The 12,549-nt window shown below is 44.5% G+C and overlaps 1 protein-coding gene across 1 annotated transcript in view; it reads left to right on the top strand.

Annotated features, from left to right (window-relative positions):
- The window catches only part of LOC115284032 (A-kinase anchor protein 17B), a 29,098-nt gene extending 17,373 nt beyond the window's left edge, over window positions 1-11,725 (top strand). The window contains exons 3-6 of the mRNA XM_029930599.1: window positions 3,339-4,107; window positions 5,743-5,873; window positions 8,028-8,262; window positions 10,109-11,725. Of these exons, the coding sequence (XP_029786459.1) occupies window positions 3,355-4,107; window positions 5,743-5,873; window positions 8,028-8,262; window positions 10,109-11,725 (2,736 nt within the window). The 5' untranslated portion in view covers window positions 3,339-3,354. The remainder of the gene's footprint in view (window positions 1-3,338; window positions 4,108-5,742; window positions 5,874-8,027; window positions 8,263-10,108) is intronic.
- The last annotated feature ends 824 nt before the right edge of the window (window positions 11,726-12,549 follow it).

The raw sequence follows: 12,549 nt of genomic DNA, 5'->3' as shown, positions 1-12,549 counted from the left end.
CAACTGAGCCACCCAGGTGCCCCGTAATTCTATATCTTGAAATGAATTAAGAGTTAGATGTTTGTATCAGTTAGCTATTGTTGTGTAACAAACCAGCCCCAAACGTAGTGCCTTAAACAATGGTGATTTATTATTTCTCACAAGTCTATAGGTTGGCAGGACTGTTGCACTTGCTCACGTGTCAGTGGTCAGCTTGTGGGTTGACTGGGGGCTAGTTGCTATAGGACATCTGCCGAAATCAAGAGTCAGACACTTACCCAACTGAGCCACCCAGGCGCCCCGACTCTATCTCTTGATAGCAATAACTCAAAGTCACATTGCAGAGAGTAGATACGGGGCTGGGTGGAAACCTGGGATTACTTTTGCAACTGTTATACCACCACAGTCAAGTGAATGTTGTCCTTCAAAGTTGTCATTTTTCAATGTTCTACACTTATTCCAGTGATGTAAAAAAAGATGTAAAAAAGAAATAATCAGAGCCTTTGTTGAAATCTCCTTTTCAGAGGGGGAGGCCATTATAAACCAATTAAGAAAATCAGTTTGTTTTTTATGTCAACCATTTTATGCAACATTCTTGATTCTAGATAATTTTTGATAATTTCTAAATATCAAATCCATGATAAAGAATATCAAAATTGACCTTCATCAAGGCTCTTTAAAAGAATGTAACCCTGGGACACCTGGGTGGCTCAGTTGGTTTGTGAGTTTGAGCCCCACATCAGGTTTTGTGCAGACAGCTCAGAGGCTGGAGTCTGCTTTGGATTCTGTGTCTCCCTCTCTCTCTCTGCCCCTCCCCTGCTCACACCGTCTCTCTCTCTTAAAATAAATAAACATTAAGAAAAAAAAAAAGATTGTAGCCCAGACTTGGAAATCAATCCAAAAGGAAGCATTTTAAAAGCAAAGGCTTGTCACTCAAATAAATGGGGAGAGCATGACAAACTTGATCACTTTGAAGTGATTAACTACTTTGTGTGTGTTTTTTCTGGAATGTTTTTAAAAAGCTGTTGCTTTGAATTACATGTTTGTTGTAAACAAATACCTATTGACTGTAGATGAATTTTGGAGTTCAGTGTATCTTAGTTGAATATCAAATTTTTTCTCCTAAAGGGGCTTTTTCTCCTAAAGTTGGCTCTCATTTAGGTTGCAAATTGCAACAAAGTAACCGGACTGGACTTTTTTTCTTCATTTTGCTATTTAGATAATGTTTTTGGAGAAAGAGAACATGTTTGTTTTCATAACATCCCAGGTCAGTGTTGCTATTACAAGAATTTCTAGACCTTTAGTACCTTAGATATAACCTTTGGAGGCCTTAAAAAAAAACAGTCTACGTAAACTTTGTCTCCTCAAGGAAATTGACTTGGATTGTCGTTTGTGGACAATTATTAAAGAATTATGTACCTACAAAGTTAGCCAAGACTTAGTAGTGGATTTTGTGTTAGAATTTCTATCCTCTGGCCATGTATACTTGAGTCTAAACCTCTCGGAAGTTGACACTGGAAGTTGACATAAAACAGGAGAAGCTCAGGTTTTATAGACTCTGAATATATCCACTTTAGAAAAAAAAAAAACCCTTTACTGGGACGTGCTATTTGGAGTCAGCAAATAGGAACAGAAATCCTTAATTTCCAGTATTTGTGATTTATTCACCTTGGGGCAGCAGGCACTCATGTTTGGGGGGGGTTTCGGTCAAGGGCAAATTCACTTGGTCATTCGTTAGAGGAGGTTGTCTCTTCTGCATTTGAACATAGAGTTCAGTTTAGTTCATGCCAATAGACTGGGGGCATACGAGTGGATATGTCCATGAACGACCGAGAAACCAACCTGGACCAAGGATGCCGGATCAGGTGTGTGTTCATTAATGCACTATGGGTGTTTTACTCTTGCCTTATTTCTGTAGCACCCCAGCCAGGTTCTCTGGGGTGTGACATTTGAGATCAATCATGCAGTAGATTGGAGATTTGGAATCTTGGGGTCTCAAGGGATGGATGGGCAAGTCATTGAATTTTTCTGTATCTGTCTAAATTTCTCCATCTGTAAAACAGGTATGAAAATACTTACAGGTTGATTCATGAATCAAATGAAATAAAGCGACACTCTTGTCACTAATAAATAATCATCATAGCTTGTGTTTATTGAGAACTTCCTGTGCACCAGGCACTATTCTAAAGCTTTCACATGCAGTCGCTCATTGAATCCTCTCAGAAATCCTAGAGTCTCTATTTTTCAATGAAGGAAACTGAAACACAATACAGTTGGCCCTTGAACAACACAGGTTTGAACTGTGCATGTCCATTTATACACGATTTCTTTGCGAATAAATACAGTACAGTACTAGAAATGTATTTTCCCTTATAATTTTCTTTTCTTTTCTTTCTTTCTCTCTCTGTCTCTCTTTCTTTCTTTTTAAGTTTATTTATTCACTCTGAGAGAGAGAGAATCCCAAGCAGGCTGCTTACTGTCAGCACAGAGCCCGATGTGGGGCTCGAACTCATAAACTGTGAGATCATGACCCAAACCAAAGTCAAACACTTAACCAACTGAGCCACCCAGACGCCCCTTCTTTTTTTATTTTTTTTAAAGTAATCTCTACACCGAATGTGGTGCTCAAACTCAGAACCCCGAGATCAAGTGTTGCACACTCTAGGGGCGCCTGGGTGGCTCACTCAGTTAAGTGTCTGAGTTCGGTTCAGGTCATGATCTTCCAGTTTGTGAGTTCCAGCCCCACGTTGGGCTGTGTGCTGACAGCTCAGAGCCTGGAGCCTGCTTTAGATTCTGTGTCTCCCTCTCTCTCTGCCCCTCCCCTACTCATACTCTGTGTCTCTTTCTCTCTCAAAAATAAACATTTTTTAAAAAAAAGAGTTGCATGCTCCACTGTCGGAACCAGCCAGGCACCCCCATTTTTTCCCTTCCTTCTGATTTTTAAGAACATTTTCTTTCCTCTAGCTTACTTCATTGTAAGAAGATAGTACATCATCCATATTACATGCAAACTATGTGTCACTTGATTGTTTCTGTTGTTGGGAGGGCTCTGGTTAACAGTAGGCTATTAGTAGTTGGGTTTTGGGGGAGCCAAAATTATACATGGATTTTCAACCACATGAGGGTGAAGGGGGTTGGTACCCCTCAACCCGGTACTGTTCAAGGGCCAACTGTATATGGAAACTTTGAAACCCTCTAAAACACAGGAAACGAATGTAAGCTCTTGTCTTCATTCTCCCCAAAGTGTGCTTTCTCCTATCAGTTGAACTGAAGTCCAGGAATGCTAGCAGCGTTCAAAGTCCAAATCCATGTTTTGCTCCACCTGTATGAAAATGTTGTCTGTGTGTTCACCCTCTAAGGTTTCCAGGGGCCACCATGACGGTCACCGTGGTGTATGATAACTCTGAGGCCACAGAGCTCTGTGCAGCTCGGCACCTCTACCTCAAGCCCATAGCAAAACTGATGATCAATGTATTGCTCCCAGAGACCTCAGAACCAACAAGGCCCTTCTCCAACTGGGAAGTTCTCGACCAGCTTAAGAGCCTAATTTGCCCTGATCAGTTCACCGCAGTCCGGCTCTCCAAGAGTACCAAAGACTTCATCCGATTTGAGGGGGAGGCTGAAACGCGAAGTTTGGTTCAGATCTTGAAGGCAAAGTTACATGGGAAGATGATCAAGCTAAACGGGTTGAAAACAGACCTAAAAGTAGTGGCTACAGATGACCAGGCAGAGTGGGAACGCCTCCCCGGGGAAAAGGAGGCCTCATTGAGTGATGGGGCTGAAGGGCAAGACCAGGATAAGAGCCCCGACTCCATATATTTTGAAGGCTTGCCCTGCAAATGGTTTGCACCTAAAGGGTCCAGTGGGGAGAAGCCCTGTGAAGAGATCCTCCGGGTGGTATTTGAAAGCTTTGGGAAGATCAAGAATGTGGATATCCCTATGCTAGACCCCTACAGAGAAGTGACGACCAGTGGGCACTTTGGCGGTTTCAGCTTCGGCTTGCAGACGTTTGAGGCCTTTATACAGTACCAGGAGTCGACGGATTTTGTAAAAGCCATGGAGTCCCTTCGAGGTATGAAGCTAATGCTCAAAGGAGATGATGGGAAAGCTCTGGCCTGTAACATCAAGGTAAGAAGGAGCCAGAATTTCTTTCATTTCCCACTGTCCACGTGGTCCTGAGCGAAAGCTGAAAGGAAGCATCTAGAATAAATTTCCTTAGTCCCCATTAGGCTCTGATTGACCACTAATGTGGAGATTTGTGTTGTCACTGATAAATGGATGTTTGGGAATAAAAATAATCCTGATTTGAACCTTCTTCTGTTAGCATGCATGTTGCCAGCGGGGGTTTTATAGATGGTTGTTACAATCCGGGATTCTGCCCTAGCTTCTCGAGGGCACTGAAGAATTCCTCTGGCCCTTATGGAACTGTCTCATATGCCTGTTCTATTTGACACGTTGCCGAGAGAGAGGGATACATGCAGTTTGAAACCACAGGAGAGCAGTTTACTCCCTCTGTACGCTTGGGGCAACTGCTTACGTTTTCAGGATGTCGGTCAGGTAAATTGCTGGAACATAACCTCAACAAATTTGGATCCTTTCCTTTCAAGTTCATCCTGTCTACGCAGTCATGCCATCTCGTCTGTGTCTGAATGCGCGGCCATCTTCTTGACCCCTTAATCCAGCAGAGCAGGTGCAGCTAAGCCCTCCTTATTCTCCCAGTCAGTCTTGAACATGTGTGGACTTGCAGCTGAAGTAGCTTCCTACATATGAGTGTGTGTGTGTGTGTGTGTGTGTGTGTGTGTGTGAAACTACTTATGTTAAAACAGATCTTATTTATTTATTACTTTAGAGAGAGTGTGCACAAGTGGGGGAGAGGCACAGGGGTGGGGGCAAGAGAAGGAGAGAGATAGAGAGGATCTTAAGCAAGCTCCATGTTCAGTGCAGAGTCCAAAATGGGGCTTGATCCCACAACTCTGGGATCATGACCAAAATCAGGAGTTGGATGTTCAACCAACTGAGCCACCCAGGCGCCCCCAAAATAGATCCTTTTAAATTAGGAACTATTCAGCCAGACAGAAGATAGAACACCTACTGTAGCGACCACTCATGTACCCATTGCCTTGCTTAAGAAAGAAAACCTCACCAGTGAGGCAAGACACCATCCCTCTTCCTCCCCTCAAAGATAGTCGTGATTATGAACTTGGTGTTTATCATTCTGGTGTATATTTAAAGGGCTATTTCTGTCTCCTTTTATTTTTCAAGCACATTTGTTTGTAGTGCCTCAGTCTGACTTTGACTTTATTTTGAGATTTGCAAAGTAGCTTGATAATCACTATAGTCCAATCTTGGTAGCTCACTAGGTCAGTTTTCTTGCATCTTTGCTCCTTGCCCCTTCCCCCACCCATTTTTTGACTATTTTTGTCTCTGGTGATTAAGAAAAATACATGAACTCAGTTGATCTTTATAACAAACCAGAGGTAAGAGACTCACATCCCTCAGACCCTGTGCCCCAAATGACCGTGTGATGCTGCCTATAACTATATTACAGCTCCTCGAGGGTTCTGCCGAAGGAAATTCTACAGGGCTGTTCGGCAGGTGACCACGAAGTAGTGGAACCTTATGGATACTGGGATGCAGAGAGGGCATTTTGAGTTCATCGAGTTCTGAATGGCGACGTTCATACCAGTTTCATCTCACTGGCCCGGGGCTTACCCAGTGAGCTGGCAAACTTTTCTAATGAAACTCTGAACTGTTTGTGGGCAGGTTAAGTTTGATACAACCAAACATTTCAGCGAAGGAGCCATAAGGAGGAGAAATCAAGAAAGGCTAAAGTTACAAGAACTAGAGGAAGAAAGGAAAAAAGAAAAGAGGAGAGACGAGAAAAAGGCCGCAAGGTGAGGAGACCGACTTGAACAAAGAGGGCTTTTCACTTCTCATGAGGGGATTTTCCCCTTTGGGTGAATAGGTAACATGGGGGGGGGCAAGACTGGGGCAGATTGGACAGCTCTGTGGAAGCCTGTAGTCTTCCAACTGTGCTGTTACAAAACCAAAATGGCCAAACAGTGGACAGTAAGAAACTGAAAAAGAAAGTTCTCAGGGAGAACAAGTAATGAGCTAGATTAAGATATCTGGAAGAAAGGATTTAAAAAAGGCAGGGGCAGGGGGGAGTCAGGGGCTTTTATAATAAAAATCCTAGCCCACCAAATTAACAAGTTTACCGACTTACCCCAAATTTACCAAATTTTACCTTGCCTACCAATTTAAAATAAAAAAATTCTTTTTCGGATGGGAAAAGATTTTCTTCCCCTAAATGGTCAGCAGTCAGACCAACCCACAGGGAGGAAGGCATGGATTTCTTGGCATTCTATTTCTTGTTGGCCTAAGGTCTTTCCATGAATTTAAGGAGCCCCCATGTTTATTTCTTTGAGCTTATCCTTGTCTCGAATATAAGGACTTGGGCCTAGAAAGGACTATTGGATGGCCAAAGGTTTGCCAAGAGGGTACAAATGGGCTGAAACTACAGGACTCTCAAAACAAGTTTTACCTCTTGGCCCCCCCACTTGCATGTTTCTTCTTGCAGTCCTTCATGTGAATTATAGCTGTTCAAGAAAGGAGGTAAAGAGTACTCTTCCATGGACCTTTCGCTTTTTTTGGCTGGCAGGGTGATATGAGTTGATTGAGATCATGTCTGTGAACCTTGGCCAGAAATTAAGCCCAGTCAAGGCAACTGTTGCCCCAAATTTCTGGGCTAACCATGCAGTTTAGATAATCCTCCAGCTTTTGGCTAAGTCCTCGCCCAGGCAATCGTCCCTTCTTCCCCCTTCCCCACGTCTCCATAAGGGCCTGACCAAAACAGTTTAGTTTTTCAGAGAATAGCTGTAAAGAAGGCTGATATTCTTCTTCTTTCTTTAAAGTTTGTTTTGAGAGTGAGACGGGGTGGGGGGAGAACACAAGCAGGGAAGGGGCAGAGAGGAGAGACAGAATCCCAAGCAGGCTCTGCGTCATCAGTGCAGAGCCCGACATGGGGCTTGAACTCACGAACCGTGAGGTCATGACCTGAGCTGAGATCAAGAGTCATATGCTTAACCAACTGAGCCCCCCAGGAGCCCCTAAGTCTGCCTTCTTCTAAGCCAGTGTGTTTTATGACTGTACTGTGGTAAGTACCCGTCCTCACGTGTAAGGTTTTCTGCCTGCCTTGCCGTCCCTTTATAAGCCAGTGTGAAACCACCTCCACGGAAGGTTTTGATCTCAAGAGAAATGAAATCTTGGGGTGCCTGGGGGGCTCAGTCAGTTGGGCGTCTGACTTCGGCTCAGGTCATGATCTCGCAGTCTGTGAGTTTGAGCCTCGAGTCGTGCTCTGTGCTGACAGCTCAAAGCCTGGAACCTGCTTTGGATTCTGTGTCTCCCTCTGCCCCATTCTCTCTCTCTCTCTCTCTCTCTCTCTCTCTCTCAAAAATAAATAAACATTAAAAAAAATTTGAAAAAGAGGGAAATGAAATCAACACTGTGACAGCCTGATCCACAAGCTGGACTGCTTGTGGTTTCAGAAAGTGAGGACTTCTAAAAGCCCATCCTTTGAATTCTGTAGCCTTCCTTTTTTACAGTCTCTCTTGTACATGCTTCTAACTGACCGGCTCAATTTTGTGTCCTTCTGCTATGACTGATGCACATGGGGTATTTTTTAAGTTTATTTATTTTGAGAGAGAGAGAGAGCGAGCGAGCGAGCGCGGGGGAGGGGCAGGGAGCAAGAGACTTCCAAGCAGGCTCTGCGCTGTCAGCACAAAGCCCCGATCCAGGGTTCGAACTCACGAACCATGGGATCAGGACCTGAGGCAGAATTGAGAGTCAGACGCTTAACCGACGGAGCCACCCAGGTGCCCTGCGCATGGTGTCTTATCCCCTAAGTTGTCTGTGCCCTGGCGTTGGCACTGACTGATTCGTGGAAACCTAAATGATCCATCCTCCCCCAGCAGTGGGGAAGGAGCTGGAAAGGAGAGCAGATCCCTAATAAGTAAATATCATCTGAATGAATCTTCATCATTGTCCAGGAAAAGAAAAGAGGAGGAGAGGAGAGCCCGGGCAAAGAAGAGGAAGGCCAGGGTCAGGCGGCGAGCCCAGAAGGAAAGAGACCAACCCCGGCAAAAGAAGCCGAAGGAGCAGGCCAGAGCCGAAGCTGCCAGTGAGCCGGAGTCTTTGGAAGAGTGGGAGGAAAGGAAGTATCTGCTGACTCAGAGGCGGGGGGAGGCCCTTCGGCTGCTACGTGTCCTCTTGAGGACAATTGCAGTAAGGCTCTCTCTCAATCAGTCTTCACTTTGGGTAGGTACGGACCTTTCTGAGGCACACTTCTGCCCTGAAGCAGTGGCCTATTTAAAATCGACTCCGTGGAAGGCTCTTTGCCTTTCCTGGGATTCGTTTTCAGTAGGCTGAGCTCCAGTAGCCCAGTGGCAGATGTATGAAAGAGGTGCCCAAGTTGTCCGAAGCACTTGTGTCTCACCCTGACTGTCTGGCGCACACACTCTGTGTTCCTGAGCTCCAGGGCGGCCCGACCCAGAGCTGTAGAGCTAGCGTAGCTACTTCTCCGAGTGTCCAGTGGACGTAACGGAAGGCGCCAGGGGAATGGGCGCTAGGTTGGTAGCCTTCCGTTAGCTTGTCCGTTCATCTGCAGCAGGTTCAGATGGGAAGGGGGAGCCTTGAGCAGAGACCTTAGGGGAGCAAGGTCATGTGAGTCTAGTCTTAAACTATTTGCTAAGGAATTTCTCACATCACAGAGCAGTGGTTTTGTTTTGAGAGTTTCCGTTTTGGAGTTTCGGGTTTTTTTTGTTTTTGTTTTTTTTATTGCCCCAACTTACTGACCTAAAGATAACAGGACTCCACAGATAACCTGGAGTAAAGGCCAGAAAGGTTCCCAAATTATTAATTTAAAAATGCATATTCAGTGTTTTTATTTTACCATTTTATTTTATTTTTTTGAGAGAGAGAAAGAGAGAGAGGGAGAGCAGGGGAGGAGCAGAGAGATAGGAGACAGAGGATCCAAAGCAAACTCCTCGCTGACAGCAGAGAGCCCCATGCAGGACTCAAACTCACAAACCATGAGATTATGACCTGTACTGAAGTCGGATGCTTAACAGACTGAGTCCCCCCAGGCGCTCCTTCAGTATTTTTAAATATGAAGAGTAAATAGCATCAGTACCAGATAGAGTTCCTTTGATTGGTATGTGCATTCCCAGGCTTCCTCTCATTAGTGTGGACAACCAAACTCAGTGAAATCAAGATCAGAAAAATCTCAGATGTACATTTCTAAGCAGGCTAGCTGAATCTTTTAATTTACCTTATTGATCTCTGGGGGTGACTCCTTTTTAAGAATTTGCCTTTTTAAATGTGTGTGGTGTGCCTAATTTTCGGCCCCATTGACATCTCATACTGATCGCATGCTGTCCTCAGGTTCGAATCCCAGGCAGGCACTGTCCTGACTGACACGAGCTGTCAGCGAGGGCACAGTGCACGCTCTCCCTGTAGCATTGGGCCTGTGGGCAGCACCTTTCACCTGCCCTTTGGTTGTGCCGAGTGGACGGCACACACAGAACCGTCGTCACGGCCATGTTTCCTACCTGTCATCTTGCTTCTGACTGAAGCAGGTGAGAGGGGCAGCTCAGGGACGTCCTCCCGTCCAACCCATGGGACGAGGCTGGAATGAAAACCAGAAAGGCAGTTCATCTTTTCAGCCGGTCGATTCTCTTTTAGAGACACCTTTCACCCCTCAGTCTCTTCTTGTTCTAGGATTTTCTGGGAAGGCTGCAGAGCATTTCTTTTTCCTCTTATTGTCCCCAGCCCCTATTGTAAGACCTGAGGCAGTAAATACTCACCAGTTTGTGAACAAAAAAGACAAGGGTCATGCATGTGCTCTGAACGTTGCACAGATTGTCACGCACAGACCTAGTAAAAGCAGTTCCCATTGGCCCGAGACACTTAATTTGTACCTTTTCTTTCCTCGGGGCAATGTCGTTCCTAAACTGGATCCATCTTACAGTTTAGAAAACACTTCAGAACTACTCCAAAAAGTCCACTTTTCTTTGAAATTTTTAAGCTGTTACAGTTTTCATGTGAGATTTTTAACCCCTTTTCCATAAAGGAATCGACACCGTTTAACCCACAGTGGGCAGACGATCCAAGCCTAGGGAGCGCCCTGGAAACGCTGAAGAAAGAAGTGTTAAACAGTCGGTATCTTCAGAATTGGGAAGAAGTGCCAAAATATCATGTTGCCAAGTCACACCATAAACGAAAACGAAAAATGAAGAAAAGAAGTAGGTCTTACTTTTATAAATCTTCCCAGCACCACAAGAGAACAACAATAAGATATTCATCTAGAAAAGAGAGAGCTGGAAAAGCACTGGCTGATGAACATGACAGTTCGGTCTCTGACCAGAATTCTTGGCAGAATGCAAGAATTCAAGGTCAGCCTCTTGAGAATGAAGACTGGTACAGTTTTCATGAATCCAATTTTTTCAGATTATCTGAGCAATGGCAGGGCAGGAAGCAGAAGATCTATGAAACAGATGAGTTTATTGATTACATGTTCAACTACTATCACGCTCCAGAATATGTCCGTATCTGCCTACAACCAAGTTATCCAGTAATCCCGGAACAGTGGCAGAGGGCTGTCCATGCTAAGGGAAATGGATTTCAAGTCACTTTGAGAAAAGAAAAGGATCACTCCGCCAGTTTGAGCCCAGTGCAAAAGCCGGCAACAAGAGAACAGGCTCGAGATGATGACTTGTCAGAGATTTGTACTCAGGATCCTGAACATGAACCGCAAAAGAGAGGAAGAGTGGGTCGTGCCAAAAAATGTAGCAAGGAGTTAACAAATCATTGCAAGGACACTGCCCGTGAAGCTGGTGATCACCTGTCCCCAGCTGATGGAAACAGCCATCTGTCAGAAAAGATGCATGCTTACCAGGACAGAGATTCCAAATCCACAAGTCAAAGCCAGCCTTCCTCACCCAACAAGTCAGAAGACTTAGAAATACAGTTGACCGATTTCTTAGAGGAAATTAGTAGTGATTCTGAATGCTTCAGTGAAATCCTTAGCACAAACAAAGAAGACGGAGAGAAATCTGTGACCTCATACTGTAGCTCCCCAGAAAAAAGATCTCGTAATGCTGATGAAATCCTCACTAGCAATCAAATTAAGTCAAGTCCACAGACCTGGTGTTCAGAGTGGAACCGTGACAGGGAGGAAAGCTACTCCGAGTACAAGCTTTGTAAACCGGTCAAGAGTTCCAAGTATGAATTGACATATTCATGGCTTACAGCTGAAAACAGTTTCATGAGAGGTGAGAGGAACAACAGCAAACAGAGGGAAACCCTAGCCCCCAGATACATGTTTGATGAAGGCTACTACCGTGGATCCAGTTCCGGCGACCAATTAGACGACATGACAAGAAAGAAGAGGAGGTTCGATGATAGTACGTTTGGCCAGAACGTGAACTATAGGTCCCCTCCGGTGCCAATAGCATCATCAAACAGTGCTAATGTTTTCTACTTCAGGAATTTCCCCCAAAGAAGAGAGATCCCCTGGTTGCCAGAATACAACCAGGAGGGGAGAAGGTTCAAAAGAAATGAGAATTTTAAAGATTTCACACTGAATTCTGGTAATTATTATGTTAGACAGAGCAGTCAGCAGCACATGGACTGTGGAAGCTATTTACAAGCCAGGTACGCCAGTCCTCTGTCTCTCCAAATGTTTTGAAGGCCCCTTAGTTCAGAAAACACCCTCATTCACAGTAAACAAATTGTAAGAAGAAAATTTAAAACCAAATATAGCAATGTAGTTAGCAACTACAGAGCAAGAGAGCTGCACTTAAACGCTTGAGCAAAGTCAAATGCAAAAACCTTGTTTCTCTTGCCAAAGTATAAGACAGAAATGACTGCCGGTGTGTTAGCAAACTTAGGAAATAAAGAAAAGCATCCAGATTCTGAAGGTTGGTAAAACAACGTGCCCACAAAACGTCTTGATCCAAGGACAGACAGTTCAGCGCGACTTTAATTTGGTGCCAGCGAGGGAGCAAATGACCTGGGAGAGGAGTTGAGATCGTGGCCGTGGCTTGTTAGCTGTTCTGACGTCGTCATTTAGTGTCATTTATCTTCAAAAGGGACAACAGTGAATGAAATAAGATCTTTTTACATGTTCTTGGACTTGGTCAGAAACACCACATGCAGCAACTCAACTTTCCTGACTTATCTAGAAATAGCTATAGGTAACAGAAGGGCTGACAGCTAGAAGATACCCTAGACTCCTTCATGACATTGGAAGGTTTTGTGACCACCCACCAGAGGGAAATTAATCTACTAAATACATTCATAGTACTCAAAGAGTTGTCCTTTTCGAAACAAAATTTGGAAGAAGAAACTAAAAGGGGCTCCGATTGTCCTTTGAGGCTTAAACGGATGGTGGACCATTTGCAGAGTTTTGTTGTTGTTGTTGTTGTTGTTGTTGTTTTGAAGAATCCCATGCCATTCCATCCTAGAAAAGCAAGAGAACTGAAGCAAAAGGACCAGTGGGATTTGAAAAGG

Source organism: Suricata suricatta, chromosome X, assembly GCF_006229205.1.
Source record: "Suricata suricatta isolate VVHF042 chromosome X, meerkat_22Aug2017_6uvM2_HiC, whole genome shotgun sequence".
NCBI classification, from domain to species: domain Eukaryota; kingdom Metazoa; phylum Chordata; class Mammalia; order Carnivora; family Herpestidae; genus Suricata; species Suricata suricatta.
Note: the sequence above shows the minus strand (reverse complement) of the source record. Positions and strands in the feature narration are given on the sequence as shown.